Source organism: Rhipicephalus microplus, unplaced genomic scaffold (assembly GCF_043290135.1).
Source record: "Rhipicephalus microplus isolate Deutch F79 unplaced genomic scaffold, USDA_Rmic scaffold_21, whole genome shotgun sequence".
In the NCBI taxonomy this organism is placed as follows: domain Eukaryota; kingdom Metazoa; phylum Arthropoda; class Arachnida; order Ixodida; family Ixodidae; genus Rhipicephalus; species Rhipicephalus microplus.
The window spans coordinates 3,587,851-3,613,690 of NW_027464594.1; the positions used below are offsets into that span (position 1 = coordinate 3,587,851).

Below are 25,840 nucleotides of genomic sequence, written 5' to 3' on the forward strand. Positions count from 1 at the left end.
CACTAGCATGCGTGTGCTGGGTTTGAGCTCTGGCTGCATTGAAAAGCGTGACAACAGTACTTTGTTCCACATTTCCCCAACTTAACGGAAACATGCTTTCAAATCACCCTGAACAGTTTCATGAGTAATGAGCTTCTGCTACAAGATATCGTCGCAACAAAAGTGCTTCTTGAAATTTCATTGCCTTCTCTGCGTCAACATGCGAGGTTTTATGCAATCAGCTAGATCCATGTCAGTTCTAATCCCCTCGTACTTCTCTTATAAATAGTTTGCATGCAGCAATGTAGATCATAGCCAAATAACGATGCCGACCGGCAGAAGAAACACTTTGAATGATGCTCTTAGGCTCACGCTGCTGCAATAAATTAATGTCACAACTTGTCACAAACACAGCGGCACCACAATACGGTCAACACTGTCAAATACAGTGAGCATAAAAGGCAGCACATCGAAGCACACAAATGGACATCACACATAACCATGCGACAGGGTGCACAAAAGAAGGCTATCTTACATAACTGAGGAGTAAGAAGACACAAAGGGCATTGCAGGCTTCAACTCACCTACTTTGCGACTGTGTGTGCTCGTTAGAGGAAGCTGACAACGCCCTTGTCACACAGCAACACACTTCCCCACCCTCAGGCACAAACAAGGCAGCTGCCACAAAAGGTGCTCGCCCAGACAAATCCACCAAAAAAAGACCTGCAAGAACTTCACCCCGTGTCTCGAAAATCAGTGAGCCTGCCGCTGCAAGCAGGCTGTGCATGAAGCACTGACAGTCAGCCAAAAGAAAATGAACAATGTAGGAGGCAAAGGATGGTTGATTGTAGCTCCATGCAACAAGCTGGTGGCGGCGCGGGGGCAAACTGAAGGAACACCAACCCGTCTCCACAGCATGCGTAAGTAAGTTCACTGTTCCGAGTTCATGACGGCACTGCCTTGAGGCAACCTTTTGTTAAATCTTGCGAGGTTGCATATTAATTACAGCTGGCACACAAATCACACTCGCCAACGATAACTCTGGCATCCGCTGTTGCCGTCTAGGCACTCGACTCCTTCAGCGAGTCAAAGTATTCGACCAGCTGGTCGTAGTTCATGCCTTTGGTAACATCCTCCCACTCTAGGGTGTTCCCTGCTACTGCCTTCCCATTGGCCCTTGCCTTCACAACCTTGCAGATGGGTGGCAGCACACTCCTGTTGCTGGGTGACGCGGACTTAGATTCAGGCGATGTCGTCTTGGATCCTCCCGGAGACGTGGACTTTGTGTCCGGTGATGTCGTCTTTGAGTCGGGCGAAGTGGTTTTCGATCCGGACGAAGCTATTTTGGAGCTGGGTGACTGAATCCGAACGTGCGGAGACAACACCCTCTGGTGGTGTCCATTGCCGTTATTGTGGCCCAGCAGTGGCACATTCTGCACCGAGTCGGTGGCGGGACTGGTGCGTGATGTGGTTCGGTGCGGGGGCACCGGAGGCGGTCGGGTGAAGGTGAGCATGGGGTTTGTGCGGATGCGTGGCTGGGCTCCTCCGCCCTTCTTGGTAACGGCAAGGTCCTCGCCCATGCTCTGCGCCGGGTTGTTGTCGACGGCGGTGGTGTGGCTCGTGGTGGCAGGATAGGGCAGGGAGTTCGGGGGGCTTTTGGAATGGTCCTCAGGGGCCACCAGCGCTTGGGAGCAGCGCGTGTTGACAGAGCTGCGTTCGAGCGTGGCCCGCCCCAGCCAGACCCAGTCGTGGGCGTTAGACACTGGGCGGCGAGAGTGCGAAGGGGGAGCAGCAGTGGCAGTAGGTTGCACAGCGACAGCGGTGCTGTTGACGTCCTGCCGACATAATGATCAAGTCAAAAGGGTTAGCCACAAGGTCGCAGTGAGCAGGCAGTGTTTGCTAACAAGGTTCCTTCAAAATAGGTTTTGGAACCACTAACGCCCATCACCTTACCAGCTCCATCAAAAGTCAGGAATCAAAACTGAAGCTAGAAAGGAAAGAAAGCAAACAATATGCCGGGTCTTAACAATGTTGATATTGTGCCAAAAAGATCTAGCACTATGCAGCATTCCTGCAAAAGATAGCTTGCGTTCGTGAAAGCCCAACTTAATATTTCTGATACAATAAATTTTTGCTTAGGCGTGGGAAACTACTTGTTTCCTTTATAGAGCTGCATTATTTAATAGTTAATAAAGCAACTACTCCTTCATTTCTATAATTTTATTTATAACATTATGAGTGCTAAGTACATTCATGGGAAGAAATAATGGTGCAAATCAAGTTCAAATTTGCCTTGGTAAGGCATGTTGTTTGGTCTTTGTGACGCTGAAAGTGTATGTGACCCATTAATTACCACATCACCACACACGCTTATATAGAGTACTTCAGGCACAATATGCCAGACAACCAATACAACCAATAGAGTGGCTGACATAGTAGCACACTCACCGCATGCTTCTGGTATTTCACTGCAAGCACAGTGCAGCCCGTGACCATGACAGCAGCGGCCAGTCCCAGCACCCCAAGGAGGGCGTACAGGCCAAGTTCCAGTGGTGAGGCCATGAGTGAACGAGATCCATCGGACGAGAGAGCAGCCCGGTTGTGGTGTGCCTGCACCGACGGCTCCAGGTGTCGTGCACCGTCCTGGTAGGGCACTGCATCCAGGCTACCACTGGCACCGGCCGAATTGAACCGGGCATTGACCCTGGCACGTGCCCAGGCCAGAGGGGCACCACGCCGCCGCCGTTGACAAGCTTTGCCCAGCTCCAGGCTCAACTGATGGCAGGAGGAGAGAATGCAAAGATGCGTCAAGAATTAAACACAGAGGAGACTGCATATTCTTACCCTGTGCACTCCTCTATTTGCTCATTACGGCCCTGAGCCCATTACAATTCAGCAAATTTGTAAGGTAGTAATACTACTGTTGCTTTCTGACCACACTGGACCTCCGATGAGATTGAACACATCTGATCACTCCTCATATATCTGAACAGTGTGTGAATAATGCAAGAATTATCTGTAGTGTGCGACAAGTAATTATATAAAGGGTGACCATTACCAACCAGTTTCAGTTTCCGTTTGAGAGAGCTCCAATGACACCAAGCCACCAGGTGCAACTATCACCATTTGTCATGTGCAATACTAGACTATGTGAGCACACAGAACTGTGATGCACTTCCACGTGGTCTCCATCAAGAAGCCCTTTCAAACAGGAAACAGGAAAGCTGTGTTATCAGACACAAAAAATCTGAACGTGTGTGCAGTGGCCACGGACTCGCAAGCAGCCGCTGAGTAGTAGAGCTGCCGGCACCAATTCTTCAGAATAGTAATGGCGACTACGACCAATGTTACCACAGTTGACTCCCGTTAATTCAAACTCGAAGGGACCTCTGGATTTCGTTTCGATTATCAAAAAGTTTGAATTATCAGAAGTTCTCAGATATATGACTTTGGGTGATGTGGCACCCCATATTATGGTTAGGCAATCATTCCATCACAATAAAATTTTTTTTAGCATTTTTCAACCCTAAATGCACACAATGAACAGAAAGCACAGGTATAAGGTCCACAAGTTTATTGGCCATATACTGCTGATCAGACCTTTTAAATAAATCGTGAATTGCCAACTGCTTCTTTGCTATATATGCCTTCAGAACAAAGCTCTCTATACCAGTTGAAAAGCACCATGGTTTACCATGCGTGTGCTTCGTTTCAGGCATTTCTTCATTAGCAATGCCTTTTTTCTTGAAGGCCTGAGGTGCTTATTTCTCACTTTTATACTGTTACAATTACGTACGCATGCAAATTTTTAAATATGAGTGGGAAACTGGCAGATATTTTCTGGTATGAAACAGCAAGAAGTATGAATTAGCAAAATGATAGAGTTTGAATTAGGAGGCTTTTAAATACATTACAAGAATAGAGGGCCAACCAAAAAAATTGAATTTTGTTTGATTACCAAAAGTATGAATTATCAGAGTTTGAATTATGGCGAGTTTACTGGAGATAATTTCAGTGGTCGAACTCTGCCACGGCACCTGACTTCTTTCTGTCGCGCTTGCGCAGCGCTGTCGGCTCAAAGGCGAGCGGTGCAAGCAACGCTGGCAGAGGCAACGTTACATTGGGCAGAGGCACCAAACCGCACGCTTCTTTCTGCTTGTGTTGGTTATCTATGCGCCAGGATAATGCCACGTGCCTTGTAAGCAAATATGCCTCGGTGTTATGTGACAGGCTACCAGAGTGGCTACGACTCAGAGCAATCTTTCAGCGAGGTCTTTTCTCAGGCCCCTGAAGACTGCTTCAGGTCTTCGCGAATGGCAGCGCACCTTTGCGAGGCTGGACAAAGAACTCACAAACTCTTGTGTCAAGTGTGACCTGCACTCCCAGCCAGAAGACCTTGTTAAAGATTTCATCCACAACGTCAATGGTAAAGTGATCACCATACCACGTGATAAATGGACGGTAAAAGAAGACGCTTCACGTCTCTTTCCCAGTTTTACAAAGAATATATCAAAGCCCTCAAAGATGCGCAAGCTTCCCACTGTGCTGCCAGCCGTTGACGTTAAGTAGCGAAAGAAATGAAATGAAGGTGAGAATGAAAACGTAGTGCCCAATGATTCTGACCACGGTGAACAAGCGTGTTCTACAGACGATTCGGTTGCCGTGGAAAGCCCTGCATTGCTCTTCGACGAGCTTTCAACCACCGCGACACGCTAGCGAAAGAGTGCAAGGATGGTCGGCAGAAGCAGTTGATGATACGGTTGTTCTTGTACTCAAAAATGCTATTCCGATTGCACTGAGAAAGCCGTGACAATATCAAGTGAGCTTTTAAGCTAACTGTTAGTGCAAACGACTTACTTGTACCACCATCCACCTACACTACGAATTCGTCCGTCCAAATGACTTCACTTCGTGATTTGAGATCTCTGCTCAGCTACAGTAACTAAAGGAAACTGTGCCAAGGTATCCCTGCCAATCTGTATCCAGAAATCTAGTCGTCAACGGTTGGCACAAGAGAGGGCAAGACGTGGAGATGGAAGACATGTACTGTCATGAGCGCAAACACAAGGCTTGTGCAAATATGTGCTCTGAAATGATTTGTTCCCGTAGTGAAGGTTCTTTTTCTTATGTTTCTCTTATGCACATTTCTGATTTATATGAGTCAACTCCACTCCTGTAATAGCCCGCAGAGGGCTGACAGTATCAATAAATGAAATGAATGAAATGAAATGATATCCCAATGCTCTGAATCACCGAACGAATAATGCAGTATTCGAATTCGCTTTGAATCGAATTTGAAATAAAAAACTCGAATTTTTCGAGACGAACGAATACATTATTATTAATCCGCATGTATGCCCTATAAAAATGGTTTCACTGCAGTAGAGTAGTGCTAAGCCATAAAAACATCTATAAATGTATATTAGTTCGCATGTAACTTCTTGTAAAAGTGGTTTCACTGCAGTGAAGTGGCGCTGAACCATGAAAACGCAAATCCAGAAAAAATCAGCCTTGCCGTGAAACCCCACTTCAAGGTTGAATAAAGATATTACCTTCATATAGATTCATTTTTTCAGTTTAAAAGCTCATTATACCAACTTATACACTACAAGTATAACAAATTTTAAAACATAAATGTTCACAAGCTATCACTAGCATTCTACTGAAAGTCAAATGCTGCTACTATATATTCAAAGTTGCTTCTATTTCCTTTGATGCGAAAAAATGGCAGCTGAACAGGCCTTGCTATAACTTAAAAAAAAATATTGTGCGGCTAAGTTTGGTCACAACAAATCAAATGTGCCCCTTTTTCTTTATAATATGTCATCTACATACTATTCGAATTCAATTCAAAATTTATTTGACCCACGCTTCGAATTCGTTTTGAACCCGAAATTCACTGTTCTCACAAGCCTAGTAAGCACCACCTGCCCAGAATGTAAGATACTAAGTAAACTATTTGCAGACCTAGAGAGGCGCTGCTTCACTCTTTTTGGCTGCACAAAACATATGTTCGCATTCACGTGCAAAGGGTTGAATTTTTTCGTTGTTACGCTGATGCATTCTTAAACAAGAGATATAAATTTTTTACTAGTAAACAGTCAGAAGGTAGCTGTAGTAAACTAGAAAACGTGTCTTCTGGGAATATTTCCAAACGTGCGCTTTTGTATTGTTATGTAACCGGCCCATTATACTCGTACATAAAACAATATTCACTCGATGCCGGATATATCAAACTCGGATATATTGAATTATTGGCTATATCGAAAAGTTGAAAATATCCTTGAATTTGCCATGCAAAAGTATGGGACCGGTGCACACGTATATCGAACTCTCTCACAGCGGGACATCTGCTATATAGAACGCTGTGCCGCGCAGAAGCCCAGGGAGTGCATTTTTCACAGGAAGTATTGATCAATTTTCAGACGCGTTCTAACAAGTTTCATTTCCTTTTCGAGCGCAAGTGACGAAAAGGTGGTATCACCTGATTGCACAGACCCGGTTCATTACGCGGCGCTTGCGAGTGCACCGGTATGCTTGATGTGCGACCTGCAGGTCTTAACGAATGGGCATAGTGTTTTTCAAAAAGACCAATTGCCGAGAACACCGTGACTCGGCAATCTTATTGCAATGTTCACATTTTTTTTCTTGCTTAGTAGTGTGCATGGCCTTCGAAATGTGCAACCTCGTGATGTATTTTTGGTGTTAAAACACATGTATCGGAGGCTACATTCTTTTTAGCTTTTCAGCTGAAAACAGCTGAATGCAGCTACTCTGAGCTGCAAAGGCACAAGTGACATGAATATCGGTGTCACAAGCGATATTGATATCGTCAACATGTCGATGGTGGGAACTTCACGTTGCCTTTTGCACCTTCTGGACTTGTGTATTTCTTGCCGCGTTCCTAATAAATCCTCATTTGAGAGTCGAACGTTGACCCGCATGTGGCGATGAAAAATATGACTCGTGCTTGGAGAGATGTCAAAAAAAGCACCATTGCAAACATTCCTTGCGGACCAGGTGACGACTATGGCTGGGTCATGACTGCTGAAAACAGTGTACGATGCCTCGGTGAATTCTGTGACTTAGCGTTTCCAGGCACCATCTCAGGACAGTGAACGACTTCATTGGTGGAGATGACGACAAAGCTGTTTCTGACTGCATCGATGCTGAGATCATGGCTTTCGTTGCCGCAGCCATGGAAGTGTACTAATGTAGTTAAGAATACGCCAATGCCTTTGCTTCCGCTGCAAATACCTTTTGCCGCGCTACAAAGTTTGCATCGGCGTTCTGCGTCAATCAATGCTGTTGAGGCCAAGGAACTAAATTTGTTTATTCGAAAAGCTTTAATGATATTGAGGATGACTAGAACTTGACGACACGCATGAAGCAAGACAAGTTTACAGACTATTGTGATGCGAAATAAAGTGCAGTGATTTGCGGTTCATGCTTTTTTCTTCATTATACTCTGAGCGAATCATTATTCTAGAGCTTGAAAAAATTTCCGAGGCCTTAAATGCTTTAATTTAGGCCTTGAATACACATATTTCGTATTTCAGATAATTGATATATCAAACAATTTCGCGATCCTCTTAGAATTCTATATATCCTGGATCAACTGTACCTCGCACGAAAATTCTGAATGTTCATTCACACATTAGTTGTTTTCTATAAGAGTGCACAAAGTGAAAAGGCTCTTTCTAAAATATTTTGTGCTTAGGAGAGCAGCACAATGAAAGAGAATGACATAAAGAGAAGCGACATTCGGTCGGCGGAGTGGTGCTGCCTTGTAAAGCTTCCTTAGCCAGGCGGAACGATCGCTGCGGCAGCGCCACCTCACAAAAGGAGACGGCAGATGGTCATATTTTTGCGCCACTCTCAGGCGCAGTTTTACAACTGACAGGACCTAGTAACATTTACTATGACATCATCATAACTTATTGCAGCAGCGTAGTGACATGAGGAAAGTAGGGGAGGTCAACGCTGGATCACTTTTTGGAGTGTCAATGCTGCGATGTGCAGCATATAGCACTTGGTCGCATCAGCAAACTTAAAAATTCGCATAAAATTGCTTCCTAGCAATATTCGCTGTTGATATTTCGCAGATTATGTAGAGGATGCCACCTGTTGCTTCTAGTAACTGGGAGGTGGCGCCCCCACTCTGTATAAAAGGCATCGGTGGGCATTAAATGGGGCTTTTTGCTGCTTGTGAAGTACGCATTGTCGGGTCATTCTTCGCGGGCTTTATGCCCACTTTTGGCTCGGCTAGCGGCGTCCCCGCTACCCGGGCACGTCACTACAGATTATACAGACATGTTGACGGAAATCAATTCCGCAGGCTATCTTGCCCACAAAATTTTGTTTCAGTACCTGATAAAAAGGCATAATCAAAATAAGGAAACAAATTTACTATGAAAGTTGGTTGTTGGAGATCTTGTAAGAGTTGAGAGTTATGTTTGCAACTGTCTCCAGAGAAAACATGCTTCCTTTGCTAAAATATAGAATGCATGAACTGCAACCTAGCCAGCACAACAGACGACTACTAAGAGCATGAACACATGGTAATAGAGTCGCATCAAAGCACCTCTATCGTTTTGCTGGCTTACATTAGCTTGCAGTATGTCCCACGAAACTGCATGAATGTGCTCTTAAGACCGAGTAATAGAAGAATGAACACCCTTTTATTTACTTTAAATCACAGTTCAGATCCGTACCTGCAATAAGCTTCCCTGTCCTTGGCCGATGGCCACGATCCGTGGCCGTGCTGTCATGCCACCCGAAGAGGCTGCCACTGGTGCCAGAGCGACCACCCCTGGATCGAGGCTCTCCATGACGAGGCTGAAGTCGGATTCCGGCACATCTATCAGCGGAGTCCACGTGCCATCAGAGAATCTCAGAGTCACATCCAGCAGGCCTTCCTGCTCGGGACACAAGTTGTATAGTATAGACTAATAGAATAATGCAAGGATTGCACATGGGTATGGGCCACACATCCAACTAGGCAGCCTGAAACTATGAGAAACAACAGGTAAACCAAGAATAGGAAAAAATTGGTGCACTATTGAGCTGCGTCATTAAAAGGGGAATGTGACAGCTTTATTAGACCCTTGTTCCCATGGTCTGTAGGAGGGTGGCACCATCTTGCCATACGGTGCCATAACGCTAACGGCCTGCAGAGGCCACAAGCAACAACAATGTCAGCCGCGTAGGAGCAGAAAGGGCTACAGTGCACACTCATCCACTCACTAAGTTCCGCTTTATTCCCCTCAAACCAGAGAGCCATCATGGTATTTGGGAAGCGTGCTTGTCTTGCATCCGTTAACCCTGTGTTCGATTCCCAACTAGACCTACATTCACCCAATTATCTTTTCAACTCAAATACACAATTTGGTTTTCTGAAGCTTTCCTGAGAAATTTGCCATCAAGCTGAACATTGATTCACCTGTCTTTATTCTTTGTATCAATTGGAATTCCCCACTCTCAGTCAGTACAGCTGGCACCGGCATCGGATCTTGTGTAGCATAGGCTGCACAATGCTACCTGACAGAAATTATAACAAGTGATAGCCCAAGTAAATGATATATACTGCAGTTGTCAAATTCCAAATATAGTACTACTAAACTGTTAAAAGCTCTAATGTAGCAGGGATCATGAACCCCAATTATTGGCATGAAGGATAGCCTATTCCACAAAGGTGCCTGTACAGTGAGCATAAACAACAGCGGTAACACGACTACGCAGTGCACATGAACGATTAAATACTCATCATTAAAAAGAAAGTTTCTACTTTGCAGTGTTATTCAATCGCAGAGAAATAAGGCTGATCGCAGTGCATTTGATACTCAAAGAAAAAATTATTAGACCAAACAGCCCGGTCTTATGGTCATGGCATGCAACGTCAATATTGCAAAAAGAAAGTGAGGCTCTTACACAAGTACAAATGGTACCTTTGCAAAAAACACGCCTTTTTTTTTCCTCCATTAAAGGGAGGAGACCTCCTACGTAGGGTAGAAGCAGAACCTGCACCGCTATACTGTTTTAAACAACAAACATTTATTCTTCCTTATCCTTCACTAAAATGACAAAAAAATAAGCCAATTGCCCAAGCCACAAAGCACAATAACACCCCTCCAAATGATTTTGACAAGGATTTCATTATCTGGCATTAGTAACCCTCATTGTAATTAATTTTAGTGCACAGTAATGCAACAGTACAGACCAATGTCAAAGGCAACATTTGGAGCGTCAGTATTTTGTGCCTCATCATCACAAAATTTTGATTCAGGGACTCGGCTACTTCTCACTTCCACATTGAAGTGGACAGATCAAGCAGGACATTTGCATGTGTTGAGTAATGATTGCTGCAATTATTTATTCAAGGCAAAGGTTCTACAACAGAGTTGAAATTAAGTAATACTCCTGTGCACCCATCTCAGAGAAATTCCATTAAGTACACTACAGACTACTAACAATTCTGGAATATGCACCCCGAATGCATGCTAGAAAAACATTGGAGTCTAATTATTACTCCTAAAATTCACTATCCATAAAAAGCTAACTGGAATGCCGAAGCATATTGCAGCACATACTGAGGCTCAATCAACCTACAAATAGGAGTATTAAGCAGTTACCGATAGGAGTACTACAGATAGGAGCATTAAGCAATCGATTTGATCAAATGGTCACTTACCTTGTTAGTTTCTGCACTACTGCTTATACCAAACGACTTTGTTACAACAAATCTGTTTACAATAGACACTCGAATACTACATACCAATTTGTGGCGTTATGCAGATTTCACTATCTGTTCTATTGATTGAGTTTCATTTACAATGGATTTCGGTACAACTGACATTCAGATGTAATTGACTAAAATGTGAGGCCAGCAAGGTAGTCAGCACTCTTTCACAGCGGACTTTTCTACCACGAACATCCCAAATTTCATAGCTTCTGGCTTCAAACATCTCATTGCATACTTTCACAATGAGAACAGCCCGCCAGCAACATCAACACATGTGGCGGCCATTCCGGGCATACGTGCTTGGAAGAGAGTAGCACGCCTGGTGGGGCTGACTTCCACCCTTGTTTATATAACATACGATTCGCAATGAATGTAGTGTTATCAAAATAAACATTGCATGAGGCATTAAAGACTTGGGATGCACAACAGCATATAAGCAGTGCGCACAAATATTAATGTACCAATTTAAGAATGAAAGTTGCCAATCTTCAGTCTGCCAATGATCAATTGCATAATCCATCGTTTACTGTACAAGGGAACATTGAAACAGTCGGCCCACTGACTGAAAAAAAAAAACAAAGGAGGAAAAATAAGGAAACATTAAAGTCATACTTTACTACCTTTTGCATAAAACTGTTGCCAAACTAAAAAAGTAAATAGAAAGCACTGAATTAGTAGCGGCCCCTCTCCAAATAAAAGGTTTAGTGGCATTATTGGCATGGCGCTTATGGAGGGTGCTTTGTTCAGCCAAGGCTGTTTCGCCATTTGGTTTGTGTTTGTGCACCCTATTGGCCTCTGCATGTTGCGGACATGACCGCGGTGTGATGCAGCCAATGCTGTGCGTTGTAAACCATTGCAAGTGACGAAGCGCAAGTAGATTTTTCCTTCATGACAAGCTTGAAATCATCGAGCAAGATGAGAAAGGAAAGAAGCAGGTGAACATCATTGTGGCATACAGCACGTTGGAGCAGATGGTTAACACTATCATCAACGATAGGAAGCAATCTTGGCAAAGAAAGTCTTGGGTGACTTCTAACCATACAGGTTTTGGCTCTATGACGCTTTATATCCTGACGTCAAAGAGGCCCTGCAGATGTGGCTTCATGATACCCGTTCGCGAAATACCCTCTTTGACAGACTGCTGCTACAAAACTGTGCGGAGCAAATTGCTGTTGTTCTTAATCAAAAAAGTTTCAGTGCAGTGAAGGTTGGCTGAACCAATTTAAATTGAGGCATGGAATTACCTTCGGGTGTTTTGCCAGAAAGTTGGCCAGAGTTGACAACTCTATTGTAGCCGACTGGAAAGCCGATGTTCTTCCTGTGTTCCACGAAGGCTATGCATAGCGAGATGTCTTGAATACCGATGAAAGCGCATTTTTTACAAGTTAAAGCTAAGAAAGACTTTTTGTTTTGACGAAGACACGTGCCACAGTGGGGAGAAGTCGAAGGAGCAACATGAACAGGAGCAAGTAGACCGAACTCCTGGTTATAGGGAAATCTCAAAAGACCGCTCGGCATGTGCAATATGCACATTCCCAAGACCTGGGACTCGAAAAAAGGTGCCTGGATGACGAAGGATATTTTTAAAAGATGGTTGCTGGACTTTGTCAGCAAGATGCAAAGACAGGAAGAGAATGTGGTACTTTTCCTCAACAACTGCTCGAGCCACAAGCACCTTCCCCAGCTTCATGCTAAAAAGGTCGCACATTTTCCACTGGGCACAACGTCCAAAGCACAGCTCATCGATTAAGGTATCACGCACTCGGTGAAATCTAGGTACTGCTCATGCCTAGCTGAACATTTGCTTTTTGATATGCAATAAAAGCGCAACTCTGTTATAGACCTCAGATTAGCAGCACTGCTTTTCACTGTGTGGGCACTGATTGAGCCAACGATCATAAAAACAATTGCTTCAGAAAAACTGGCTTTCCAATACACGACAGCAACTGCGCAAACCCTTTGCGACTGGATGACTGAGCATTTCCCAGGGCCTAGTCAGCTTTCGAGAAGATCTCTAGGAGCCAGCAGTTTTCCGATTAGTATGTAACTGTGGACAATGACCTTGTCAGCACAGAGCAGCTGACAGATGAAGAGATTGTTGCCCAAATTCGCAGAGTACCAAATGCAGGGCAAGAAGCAGAGGACGAAAATTAAGAAGGCACCCTAGGGACTGCAATCGAGAAAGTGACAACGTGCTTCACTGGCCTTGGATTACATTTAAGGACTAAAAAAGCTATTTTCAACAACAGGCCACAAGTGCAGATGAAGTGAACACGCTTGTGATGATGAAGACACATATAGTGCCTAAAGTTGTCCACCACACAGTGTAGGCGAAGCTCACAAACTTTTTTTCAGAAGCTTTAAGAGAAACTCTGTTCTCTGAGCATGTTTGTGATTCTCTTTATTTAAAACAGACTTGTTACACATTTACAGTATAGACGTGTTCCCTTTACAACAAGCCAAGACTCTCTTCCCTATGAAGGTCTGCTGAAACGAAATCATACTGTGTTTTTCTTCATAGGCACAAGTTTCAGAAATACACTTTCTGTTCTTCAAATTATTTGTCATCTGCCTGCTTGTCTACACTCATTCCTACTATGAAATGCACATCAAAACTGCCATCCTAACTATGCACATAGCGGCATGAAGCTCTTTCCCAGCTGCCTTTAATAATTCTTATCTTGTTGAAGCCTACCATCTTATGTCTTTAATCTTTAAATCTCCCGATATCTCATAGAGCCAGTGATTTGTCTGCTGACCTGAACTGTCTTTTTACTGCCTCGGCACTAAAAAAACTCACAGCTGTGTGCTCACAGAACACTATTTACTGTAAAATTCTCTCCTGCCTTACACTGACAGCTAGTATCATACAGCCTTGTGCATAAGGCATCAGGCTGGAAAGGGTAACGAGTAATTAGACAACAGTGTTGTCATTCAGGGCGTGTCTTTCTTGCCTGGTATAGCGAGGTGAGTGCGTGAGTGGTGGACGTCTTGGCCACGAAGACCCCCGCGGCCGCATCGTCGGGAAGCACCTCGAGCGAGAGGCCTGTGACGAGCTGCACCTCAAGGCGTACCAGACTCTCCTTGTCTGTGCTCACCCGCAACTCGCTCGCACCCAGAACTTTGCCGGTGATGGGCGACAGCACCTGCACGACCAAAAAGCAAAGCTCTATCAGACAAAAATTTTAAATAAAGAACAGCAACACCTGGCTGTCACACTGTGCATTTGACTTTAATAAGAATTGTTATGTGCCGCTCACTTAGAAGATGAATAAAAAAGACTAGGTGGTGCCTGCTCTCACCATCTTGGTTGTTTTTGCCAGCACTACTGTGAACTGTAAATATTCTAAATATGCCCGCTTTTTGTCACCCTCCCCCCTGTAACATCATTGGTGGAAGGTGCGGGGTACGCGCTTCACGCGAGACAGAACTTTGCAGCGGGCGTCGTCTTGGACAGGCAATCATGCCGACAGACGATGCCGTCGAAGCATCCCCCGCTATGCCGAATACATCAAGCCATGTTGTTGTTACCCACCCCCGAGACCTTGGCCTTTTCTGCGGGACTGATATCATGCACGTGGAGAAGTAGCTGGAAGACTATGAGTGCGCCAGCAAGACCAATCGCTGGGATCCGACTTTGATGCTCGCAAATGACAGCTACTACCTCAGGGGTACCGCCAGTGTGTGGTTCGACACGCACGAGGAGGAGCTGGCGAGCTGGGACGCATGCAAACAAAAAATGAAAGACCTTTCAGAAAGCCCATTGCACGCCAACGAGCCGCCTAGAATGAACTCTTGTGCAGGGCCCAAACCTCAATAAAGCCGTACATGGTGTATATTCAAGATGTCTTAGCCTGGTGCCGGCAAGTTGATAGCCAAATGCTTAAAGCCGACGAAGTCCGCCACATTCTTAAAGGCATCACTGATGACACCTTCCACTTGCTTGTGTATAAAGACTGCTCCACCATTGCCGACATTATCAGGAAGTGCCGACGGTTCAAGAAAGCAAAGAGCCGACGAGTCTCGCAGCAATTAGCTTGGCGACCTAACACTGCCGCCACATTGTTGTGCCAAGACGTCCAGATTCAGCCGCCCCCTAGTACCTAAATCTTCCTGCGTCTTTGTGCACCGAGAGATTGAGGCAGCAACTCCATCTACTCCCCAGGCTTGTTCTCACGAGGAAGTCTGCCCGACAGTGTCACTAATCCAGGCCGTCGTGTGCGAAGAACTGGCAAATGTAGGCATGCGGCCAGTATGTGCCCCAAGTCGTCCCGCGGTCAGACCTGCTTTATACTACCGGCCGCTACAGACATATTACAGGTACCCTGATCTGAACCAGTGGTGCACGCGTGATGACAGGCCAATAAGTTTCAACTGCAATGGCGTCAGCCACACTGCCTGCTATTGTCGTTATCGTTGGCCATCGTCCCCTCATTCAACACACCGTCTAGATAACACCAGATCCTCCTCTTTGCACAGCCATGAGGACCCAACGAACCCTAATGATCAAACATCCACCTCACGTTACGACCGCTCGCCGTCCCCCCAGACCCAGCGATGTTCTCGGTCACCTATGCCCCGTCGCTCCCCTTCACCTTTCCCACGCCGTCTCTCCTCGGAAAACTGATCGGTGCAGCTCCCAGAGGTGATGCTGCATTGACCTGTCGACCCGGAAATCCTCTGTTAACTCTGACAACTCTGCAAAACCTTTTGGATGTTGAAGTAGATGGCGTGCCTGTTTCAGCGGTCATCGACACAGGTGCCCCATTATCAGTCATGAGCGCTCACCTTTCTCGTCGTCTTCGTAAAGCCGTTACCCCCACCTCATCACCCATTGTTTGCGTAGCTGATGGTCGTACACCTACCGTCTTTGGAATGTGTTCTGCGCGTGTGAGCTTCGATGACCACAAGACCTCAGTTCTCTTCGCTGTTCTGGATGAGTGCTCTCATGACCTTATCCTCGGCCATGACTTTCTGAGCACGAATTCTGCCCTGATCGACTGTTTTTCTTGTTTGTTATAGTCTGTGGGGATCTGAAGCGCGCCCGCGACCATTTCGCGGGCATTCCGCCACACAGCCACACTTTTTGCTTCTTCTGCTCTGGTAACGGCGCGTGGAGATAGATGGCGCCACGTGCGGGTGCGGCACGTGTTACATGCGAGTGGACGGAGCTCTCTCTCCTCCGTGGTCGGCGCCGGGTAAGCACGTGTTTCCTTCGTCCGCGTCCCCTTTTGGAATCACCAGACTGTAGCCTGCCTGGGGTGGCCTTTGGCACCTCGGCAGGCGTGTTTACTTGAGTGCTAGCTTCGGTACCATACGCTAAGCCCACAGTGGTGCCTAGTGCTTGAAGTGGTCGTACCACACCGAGCTGCACTTGCCGTAGGCCTACGCGTACGACGTTTGCCCTAACACTCGCGACCAGGCCCAGTGGCCATTGTGAGAGTGTGCAGCATAGCCGCGAGTGACCTTTTCCCGACCGGCGTGTCAAAGCTCGCCATTGCCTGCTGCGACGTGCTCGCGGTTTCCCCTTATTATGAACGTCCGCGTGTGGGAGCTTTTGCTCTCCGCGTCCCGGGAGCGGACGTTGTACTGTTGTTCGGGGTGCCGCCAAAGGCAATATAGTGTTGTGTATTTCTGTACTGTAACACTGTCTGTTTTGCTACGCCGCACTAAACGCCTTATTAGTTAAACGCGCGCGGAGCGGTGTGCTACAAGCTGTGGTGACGGAGTCGCGGCCCTGTGGCTCGCTAAGCGTGAACCCGCGGTGATCATCCACTACGGTGAGTAGTGAGGTCACCATACTGGCGCCCAACGCGGTATCAAAGGTTCATTAAGCCTTTGATTAGTCTTAGCCGAGTCAGCCCGCCTTTGCTAACCAGGCTCGCCGTGTTTGCCCGCGTTATGTCTGCTCCGCGTAAGTTTTGTTCGCTGACGCTTTTAGCAGACACCGCATTGCTCGAAAACAGGGCTAGTGCCCCCCTTGAGCATCACAATCACGCACCCTCACTTGTCACTAGCCCCAGTCGGGATGACACGAGGCGCTACGTAACAGCTGCCACTGGAGAGGTAGCGTGTTTTGGGTCGGGGGCTATAGCCCAACCCCAACAGTGCACGCGGGCGAATGGGATTGCTACTGCTCCCTTTGGAATGCATGGCAGTTCCATGTCACAACGCTTCGAAACGGCTCTCAGTGGAGCTTCCGGGGCGCAGATCGGCACCGTGGCCTCAGCCGTTGCCGAATTTCGCCCGCTAGCTCCTACGCAACCTAGCAGCCAAGCTCATTTTGAGCCCACGCCTGTATCGCCAGCCGCAAGCGGCCTAGCAATTTCACGTGAAGCTGCCCCAAGAGTCAGCTGTGAACAACAAGGGCTCCCCAATGGCTGGTATCCATTTTGAAACCGCGCCGCTTATCGAGCTCGGAGGCAATTCCTCATCGCTTGACCGCGCCGCTAATGCACTGACTGTTTCATTTGAAGCGGGCGCACAGACGCTGCTGCAAAATGCCGCCCAAATGATTCAAGCACTCACGGGGGCAGTCCAAACGCTTTCGGCCATTCCGAAACGCCCTCATCCCGCTGTCATGTTGACCGTTCCGACCTACAGCGGGTATGGTGATCAGCAAAGTGCAAGAGATTACCTGGACTCCCTCACACGTTATCAGAGAGGCATGGGTCTAGACGACCAGGAAGTGCTCAGACGCGTCGTCTCGGCTGCACTGACTGACACACGCGGCCAGGTGGCATCGGCTTTCCGGCCACCGAGCAGGAACCCTCGATGAGTTCCGCGCGACCTTCCTGCGCGAATTCTTACCCGCTGACTACGAGAGTAGGATGCAGCGTGAGCTCGAGCTCTGCACACAAGCTCCTGATGAGTCACTTAAGGAGTACGTACGCGCGATAGAAGACCTTTTTCTATCGCTGAGCCCAGAGCCTCGAGTGAGGAGTGCGTCGAACAGGCAGGCACACCCGACTTTTTCGGCGTACCTGCGCGGCAGTCGCTTCGATTTGTTGACGCCAAGAGTTCAGCACCCTTTCCTGAGACCGAGCAGCTTCGAGCTGCAGGGGTCGGTTCAGCGTGATCAAAGGAACCGCTCTGACAACCGTCACCACCGGTGATGCGCTGGGTCAAATTTCGTCCCTGCTCGTGCGCGTCCAGTTGCGATGCAGCACCGGCTGCATGCCTCCCGTACGTCTGTGGATCTAAAGCTCGATCGCTTATCTCCCACGTGCGCCCACCTGTAGCGGTAGCCGCAAAGACAGCTTCGGCGGGTTGTTGCTGCTGGGGAAGGGTAATGACCCCTCCCCACGCGCAGCGCGGTTCAAGGGCCTCGCTGGCTGGCGGATGCGGGCGATAGGCACGCGCGGCGAGAATGTTGCCTATCGATTTGTTGCCACCAAGAGTGCAGCGCTTCAGAATGCGATTGATGCGGTATGAATTTGAAATTGTGTACATTCCCGGCAAAAGCTTGACTACGGCGGACGCTCTTTCACGAGCGCCGATGAAAGCAGATAAACTCGCCGGTGAACTGACCGTTTCGGAAGTCTCGTCATTTGTTAAATCTTGTGTTCAAGGGCTTCTTGTTAACAGAGTACGTGATGCTCAAAAGACCGACGTTGTTTGTCAGGCTTTGCTGAAGTTGTGTCGCCAAGGCTGGCCAGAAAAACCAATACTTCCTTGCTACCTAGCTCCGTACTTGCAGGATTGTGTCATAATTGCCGAATGCAATGGCATGTTGCTAAAGGGGACTAGATTGGTAGTACCTCAATGCCTAAGAAAAGAAGTACTAACCAAGCTCCATGATGGGCATCAGGGCATCTCAAAGACAAGAGCTTTGGTGAAAGAAATAGTCTGGTGCCCAGGCCTCGGCGAACAACTCGCACGGCAAGTAAAAGAATGTGTTACTTGTTCACGGTTCGTCACCCATAACTGTGAGCCATTTATCTCAACCTTAATGCCAAGTTTCACGTGGGAATGAGTTGGGGTCGACTCGTGTTTTGCAACAACTATCACTACCCTGTCGTGGTCGACTACCTGTCGCGGTATCTGGAAGTAGCCCTCCTTCCGTCAACGAAAAATGGTGTGGTTATAGAAATGCTAAAAATCATTTTTGCACGTCATGGCATTCCGGAGACCGTGGTGACAGATAATGGACCACAGTTTTCTTGTACCGAGTTTGAGAAGTTTGCCCATGATTACGGCTTTGGTCAGGTCACTGCAAGCCTTAGGTACCCTCAGGCTAATGGGGAAGTAGAATGCATAGTTCAAACGATTAAGCGCCTGATACTCAAATCCAAGGACCCATACTTGGCTCTGCTTGCCTACAGGACAACTCGAGGCGTCCTTGGCTCTAGCCCGGCAAAAACCCTTATGGACCGGCGTCTTCGGACAAGAGTTCCAATGGCACCGCAGCTCCGTGATTCAGTGCAGCCACCGCTGCTTACTCTTGCGACCAAAGACAGGGCCAACAAAAAGTAGCAAGCACAGTACTACAACAAACGCCACCGAGCCAGAAAGTTAAATAAACTAACACCAGGTGATTCTGCTTGGGTAACGGATATGAAAGCCAGAGGAACTGAGCTAGCGACAGCCGCTACTCCCCGTTCCTACATAATACGAACTGAGGATGGGGTTACGCTGCGGTGTAACAGACGAATGCTGAACCGCATGCCACAACAGGAAAAGCATGAAGGCAGCAGCTACGAGTTCCCAAACGAAAGCGAGTCAGCCGACTTGGTTTTGACGAAAAGGGCGCCACCCGCTGTCTTAACGTCAGCTTCAGTGCCTACAGATTCTGAGGCTGTGATTTCCACGTCAGTACCTTTCGCTTCCGTGACTGTGACCAGGTCTGGCAGAGTGGTTAAGGGACCGGTTTGCTATGGTATTGATAAATAAGCTTTTGTTCGTGGTTTTTTACCACAAAGAGTTCTGGGTTTTGTTCATGTATGAATGTTCTAAGTTCCATGCGCAAAACCACTGTTATATTGCAAAACGGGGGATGTGCCGGAATGACTTTCCTATGTGCAGAAAGCGCGCTCCTAAATGATGCACCGATTCACCGTGCCTGGTCCATGTATGGAAACACGTGGTACTGAGGTTACAGTTGCTACTTAAACCGCTGCGAAATAGACGGCGGGGCTTTTCTTGCTTGCCTATCACCTGGACTGCCATTGCCTCCTTTCTTTCACCGATCATCGACTGATAGCGGCGGGCGCCTCTATGACATAGATTGTGTCTGCTCTCGCCATCTTGGTTGTTTTTACCTGCACTACTGTGGACTGCAAATATTGTAAATACGCCGGCTTTATGTCATCCCCCCATAACAATATCATTTATATGAACACTCTCAGCTGATTTTTGCCATTGTTGCCGCATCTTGGATATGTATATACAGTTATATATGTTAAAAACACATAAAAAATATAAATAAGAAGAAAATTCAAAACGACATATTGGGGGCCCAGCGACCCTTTGCTCAGCAGCCCGCTGTGCTAGCCAACACAGCCACGAGCTATGCGAGCAGCTTGCTGTTGGCACTGCCATTGAGCTGCTGCTTTCTGAGCTTTTAACTCCCAAGCCCGCTTGGCATTTTCACCGTTGAGCCGGTGCTTCTCGCGCCCTTAACTCCAGGGTAGCAGCTTGCTGTCGGCATTGCCGCTTTGCAGCTGTTTCCCGAGCTCACGTCTCTAGGGCAGCTTTCTCTCTGCATGAGCTGCCACATGCCCCGCTTTCGCCTCAGGAGTAGCAGCTTGTTGTCGGCATGCCGTTTTGTTCCTGTGTGTCGGCGTTGCCTATCACGGGCGAGAGTGCGTATATGTTTGTTTTCATCCACGGCAGAAAAAGGATGTGTGGTCTAGAACGTGCTTATGCTTCGTCATCAGCCACAGCACAAACAAAGTGTGCATAATGCCTCACAGATCTGTAGCGGGTACCTCACTTTTGAACAGAAGGATGAATTACATAGTGGCATAGTGGGTGCTTCCCTGCTTCGTGAAAGTTACGGAGAGCATATACTAGTGGGTACCTTGCATGCGCTGTGCTGTGATGGACAGACAATCAACGAGCCTAGACCTTAAGATGCTTCACTAAAAAATATTTTCTTGCATATTTCGCACCCCCAAACTGCTTGAGCCAGCTCACTGGCGCATGCACAAAGGAAGTTTGGACCTTTAAATGCATTGAACGGGTGCGCCCTTCGCCGAGCAGGCAGGCACAATAGTGCAGACACACATAAAACGACGAGCGTAAAATCTGTTCTTTTGAGGTCTTCTCCCCAAACTACGGTCCCTAGAATACCATATCTGAACACCCAAACCTGTTGACAGGTCGGAACTGCTTGAAGGTTTGCCCCCTTCCCCCCCCCCCCCCCCACCTTCATCTCCCAGTCTCTTTCGTGAGAATGCATGCCTGCAACACGGCGAGAACTATTTCCTGAATCGGATATGGGCAAGAGGCTGTTGCGCAAGCTTTTCCCCGCGTTTTATGTGACCACGCTGCGACACATGCTTGCTTGATTTCCCAAGTTTAGGTTTCACCATCCATCTGTCATGTTTTTACCCTTCCCTTGCGATGGGCTTCAATAACTATACGGTGAAATTCAAGCTCGATGTTATAAAGTTTGCCAAAGAAAATGGGAACGGTGCCGCCACCAAGCACTTCAGTATAAGGTTTTTCTATGTGCAACATTCAGTACAGGAGAAAAAAAGAGTGCATGCTTGCTAATGAAAGCTTCCTGCTATTAAAGAAGGCCTTTTCAATAATGTGGGAAAGCTTCGGTCCTCCAGTATCTTTGTGTCATGGGTCCTGGTTTCTCCCAGAATTGTCGAGAAGAGTTTCGGCACACTTCGGGTGAGGGTGACAGTGGGCGCAACGATGATTCCCAAATGGATCTCTCTGCCAGTGATTCCTACAGACTGGGCATGACCGGATCTGGCTCGTTAAAGTACATGCTAATTCTGTTAAACGAAGAAGTACACTTTGTGCTCCAACTTATTTTTTTAATGTATATATTGTGCACTATATATAGGACTATATACTATTGCGCATTATTTAAGATGTGTTCATGAAATCTTTGCGTAATTGACGTACCCCCTTTTCGAAGCACCAAAATCGTGAAATAAAGTGCACAAATGATGTGAGTGAATTCGGTATGTCCAACGACTGCTGCGGAATGTAGGTTCACTAACCAAAGCAGCCTAGTTAACTATCCTTAGGTACACGCACAAACACTTAGAAGAGTTCATGTGTAAGAACATCTAACTGTGTACGTGTGATGCATTGGCCATTCCGTTTTCTCTGGATCAGGCATGGCCGCTCAGAAATTCTACCAGTGCATGCAACATGCAAACCTCATAATGCCCCCACCTGGACCTCAGTGCGCCCAGCGCGCAGCCCTCGGACAGTCGTGCCTTTGAGCGAGGCAAGGTGCGCGTCCGCCACACGGAGGAAGGGTGTCACGAGCCTAGTGACGGCCACCTGGGTGCGTCGCCCCAGGAGGTATGCCTCCCTGCCAGAGTTGTGGTCCACACTCTGAAAGCGTGTCAGCACCTCTACTCGTGCCTGCTGAAAGCGCAGTCGACAGGATCCTGGCGAACCACCTGGCGACGATCCATCACCCTGCGTAGATTAACAGAGGTCAAGATTAAGGATTGCCAGACTTGTTTTTGAAATCCAGTTAAAGTGAATTGTAACAAACGAAAATGTGTTCGCTTGGTCTAATTGAGCCACACTAAGACGACCTAATAATAGACCTTTAATCAAACGCTACTACAGACATTGTTTGCAATATGCAGAAAGTCCACGGAACATGAGTGAAACTTGTACTGATCATTCAAAGGTGTATTGGCAAAAAAGTTTTTAGTTCTTTTCTTTTTCTGCGTGAAATGAAAGACCAAGCCCTCAAGTACCTAGAAAACATACTCGTAAGCTTCACTGAACCTTGGAAAGGTAATGACAGTATGTTTTTAAAAGCAAGTTTTAGTTCCTGCAGTTTTCTGACATCACAACATGGTATGATCTTGTCACGTGCTTGCACAAGATATTGTGACACTTCCATGTCCGTTCCCCTGTTTGGCTCCATTGGTGACACGCAGTAGCCGTTCTGAATGTTATGGCCACGGGTAAGTGGCCATACTAAGTATTTTGGACCTGAATTAAATATAACTGGTCATACTGGAGCGTGAAGACACAATTGACATTGTAGCCAAACGTCACGAAAGCGTTGACGTGAGTATGTGCACGATGCAAAAATTGAAAATAATGGCAAAATAAAACATCTTGTCAGCAAACTTGCTCAGAGCCTTTTCTGTATAAAGGAGAAATGTATGGCAGAGTAGACTTATCTTTGAAAGTTGGTGCCAGTACCAGTTAGATAGCATGTTGCCAACTAATGACATTTGCAATTGATGTCAATGTTTATCGGCAGGCTGCTATGATACCAAAAAGTTACAAATCGTGCATTTAATTTACAGGGATGCGATAAAACAGCATCAGTAGAAAAAAAATCACCAAAGCAAGACTATAGCTTTAAACTGTTCACAGCTTACAGTCGGCAATATTTGGTACCGTCACAGCATCCATGAAATTGTGACCGCAATGAATGATGATCAGTGCAAACAAACATTAACTGCTCTCCAGTTGCTATGAATAAAGCATCATAACCGACTGAAGTGCCTGAAGCTTGCTGTGAAAAAAGGTCACAAATGACTAGAGAGTTGGAGCTGCGCCTGCATGCCAATTCATTGACATTGGCTGCTCTTTGGATTTCGACTTCGCTGGTGATTAACAGAGTACTGTGGTGCTTCCCAAGAAAAAATAATTGGTTTGAAAACACTCTTCCTAAACTGGTGTCCAACACTTTCGTGTGCATTCTGCTACTAGCGAGTCTAACACAACAGCACCAAAACGGCGAGTGTTTATAAACATAGCTGACAGGAGGCACCATAGCGGCAACTCGGAATCTGAGAAAGAGAATATAGCTGCACAAATTGCTTCCACTATTTAATTTTATGTTTAAAATTTACTGGAAAGTTAACCTTTATTAAACGTCTCAACATTGTTTACACGTTTTGAGATGTCGATTTTTTAATCTGTTGTCGAGCACCTGTTGACGAGATTACATATGCAGCGCATCCATGAGCTCGGCGAACACATTCAACAGGTGAATGTCACTAGGTGCAAATATCATTCACTGAGACCGTGTAACAACAACAAAGATGACATTAACACCTAACGTCATTCGCAGCAAATGACATTACCAGTGCTGTGTGACAAGCGTATAAGCAAACTGCACAACCAATTTCTTTTTAAGTTGCAAAAGCTTCTAAGCCACACCTACGTGGGATCTTCAAGAGAGAAGAGCCTTTGAACATACTCCCCAAGGGCTGGCACAGCAGCAGACTCGACAAATGAAGAGTGAAAGCTGTTGAACAATACTTCATGCTTATATCTTGTACTACTGGCATACCCAGAAGGGTTGAATTTTTCAATTTTGCGTGCACATATAGACAAGTACGAATACAAAAGCACAAACATACATATTAAAGTATGATCAAATCACACACCTCTAGCAAAGTGGTAGAGCTAGAAAAAAATTTCTGGCTCTGCCACTGTGCTGTACAATAACATAACATATTTTTTGTTAGTCTTCATTGCTTATGGCATAAAGCGTGCCAAGCACGAAAATTCGGGCTTGTGAGCCATCATTAAAGAAAAAGAAAGGAAAGAAACTTATAAAGAAATGGCAGCTTACGTACATCGTCCCACTTGTCAAGGATGCGTCGCTTGTTGCGCAGCCAATCATTGCGACAATCTGTGGTCCCTTGCAGGAGAGGGTTTCGACACCTGCAAGGTAAAAGAATTTTTGAGACGTTCAAATCTGCTACGTCATGGCAGCCACTGTAGCACATAGACATTATAAAAAAAAAGTGCTTGAAACCGTAGGTAAAGCATGTCCATTTATACAATAACTTCACCTGAAAAGATGTAATGTCTGCTAACTTGAAAACACTTCTTTAGTGTTGTTTGCAAGACAATTACCATATTTACTTGAAAATAGGTCAACTCCTACATGCAGGGCCTTCTAAAATATAAGAAAAAAGTTATGTGAACATAGGCTGCCCTAGATTTTACGAGAGGAAAAAATGAAACATGATACACCTTTATTTATATTAAGCACGGAGGCCTGTTGACAATAAGCCCACCTAAAATCCATTACATTCCCATCTCAGTCCATTACATGTCAGGCCATTAAAGCATGGCCTGAGATCTGTATTCTCTACTCAGATATGGTAAGTACAACTAAACTTCGATATACAGAATTAGAATATAACGAAGTATTGGTTATAACAAAGTGAATAATAGCTGTGTCATAAATACAGTGTAACAAGTTATTTATAACAAATTTTCAGATATAATGAAGTATTTTTGGAGCAGATGCAAATTTTCTATAGTAAGGTTTGGGTGTACGATGTATTTCATGTACCCAATGCAGTCCTGCAATGCTTCCATTGGGATAGCAATTATATGGACACTCTCGGCTGGATTTCGCCGTCGGCGTAAGCGTTGACGTCGGCGTCAATGTCATGCACCGTATATGTATACGTATCTATATATATGAAAACACAAAAAATAAAAAAATCCAGAGAAAAGACTCCAGGGCGCGAAACCGAACATGGGACCTCCACGTCTTGAATGCGAGGCGTTAACCACTGAGCCACCGTGGGGTACCTCCTTGGACGTTTAAACAGCAAGCTATCTATATCTACCACTTACCGCTGTTGGAAGGCATCTCTGGGGGGGAACTATTGTGTTTTCAGCATTGTCAGCAAGATGGCCCAGTGAGCGCACGGCGGCTCTCATCTCTCACGTGTACTTTGGCTCATGTAGAGAATAAGTGGGTGTACGCTCGATCGCGTGCCCTTATATTGCAGTGGGGAGAATCGTACCTCTTGGCTAGACTTGGGGCTTCACTGGAACGATTCTGTTGTAGTTATCGGGCACACAAAGGTCACTGCAATTGATGCACAGCCTCCGCTTACGAAAAGGGCACGCTTTTCAGACACAAAGAAGTAACAACTGAGACGCTTATTCGCATACATCTGTACCTGTGAGTACGTTTCGTGC

At 46.3% G+C, this 25,840-nt stretch overlaps 1 protein-coding gene across 1 annotated transcript in view; it reads right to left on the reverse strand.

Annotated features, from left to right (window-relative positions):
- Positions 1-659: 659 nt before the first annotated feature.
- Positions 660-25,840, reverse strand: part of LOC119173215 (transmembrane protein 132C dtn) — a 60,986-nt gene continuing 35,805 nt past the window's right edge. The window contains exons 9-14 of the mRNA XM_037424166.2: positions 24,472-24,559; positions 22,082-22,333; positions 13,675-13,866; positions 8,694-8,897; positions 2,428-2,754; positions 660-1,814 (exon numbers count right to left, since the gene is read on the reverse strand). Of these exons, the coding sequence (XP_037280063.2) occupies positions 1,041-1,814; positions 2,428-2,754; positions 8,694-8,897; positions 13,675-13,866; positions 22,082-22,333; positions 24,472-24,559 (1,837 nt within the window). The 3' untranslated portion in view covers positions 660-1,040. The remainder of the gene's footprint in view (positions 1,815-2,427; positions 2,755-8,693; positions 8,898-13,674; positions 13,867-22,081; positions 22,334-24,471; positions 24,560-25,840) is intronic.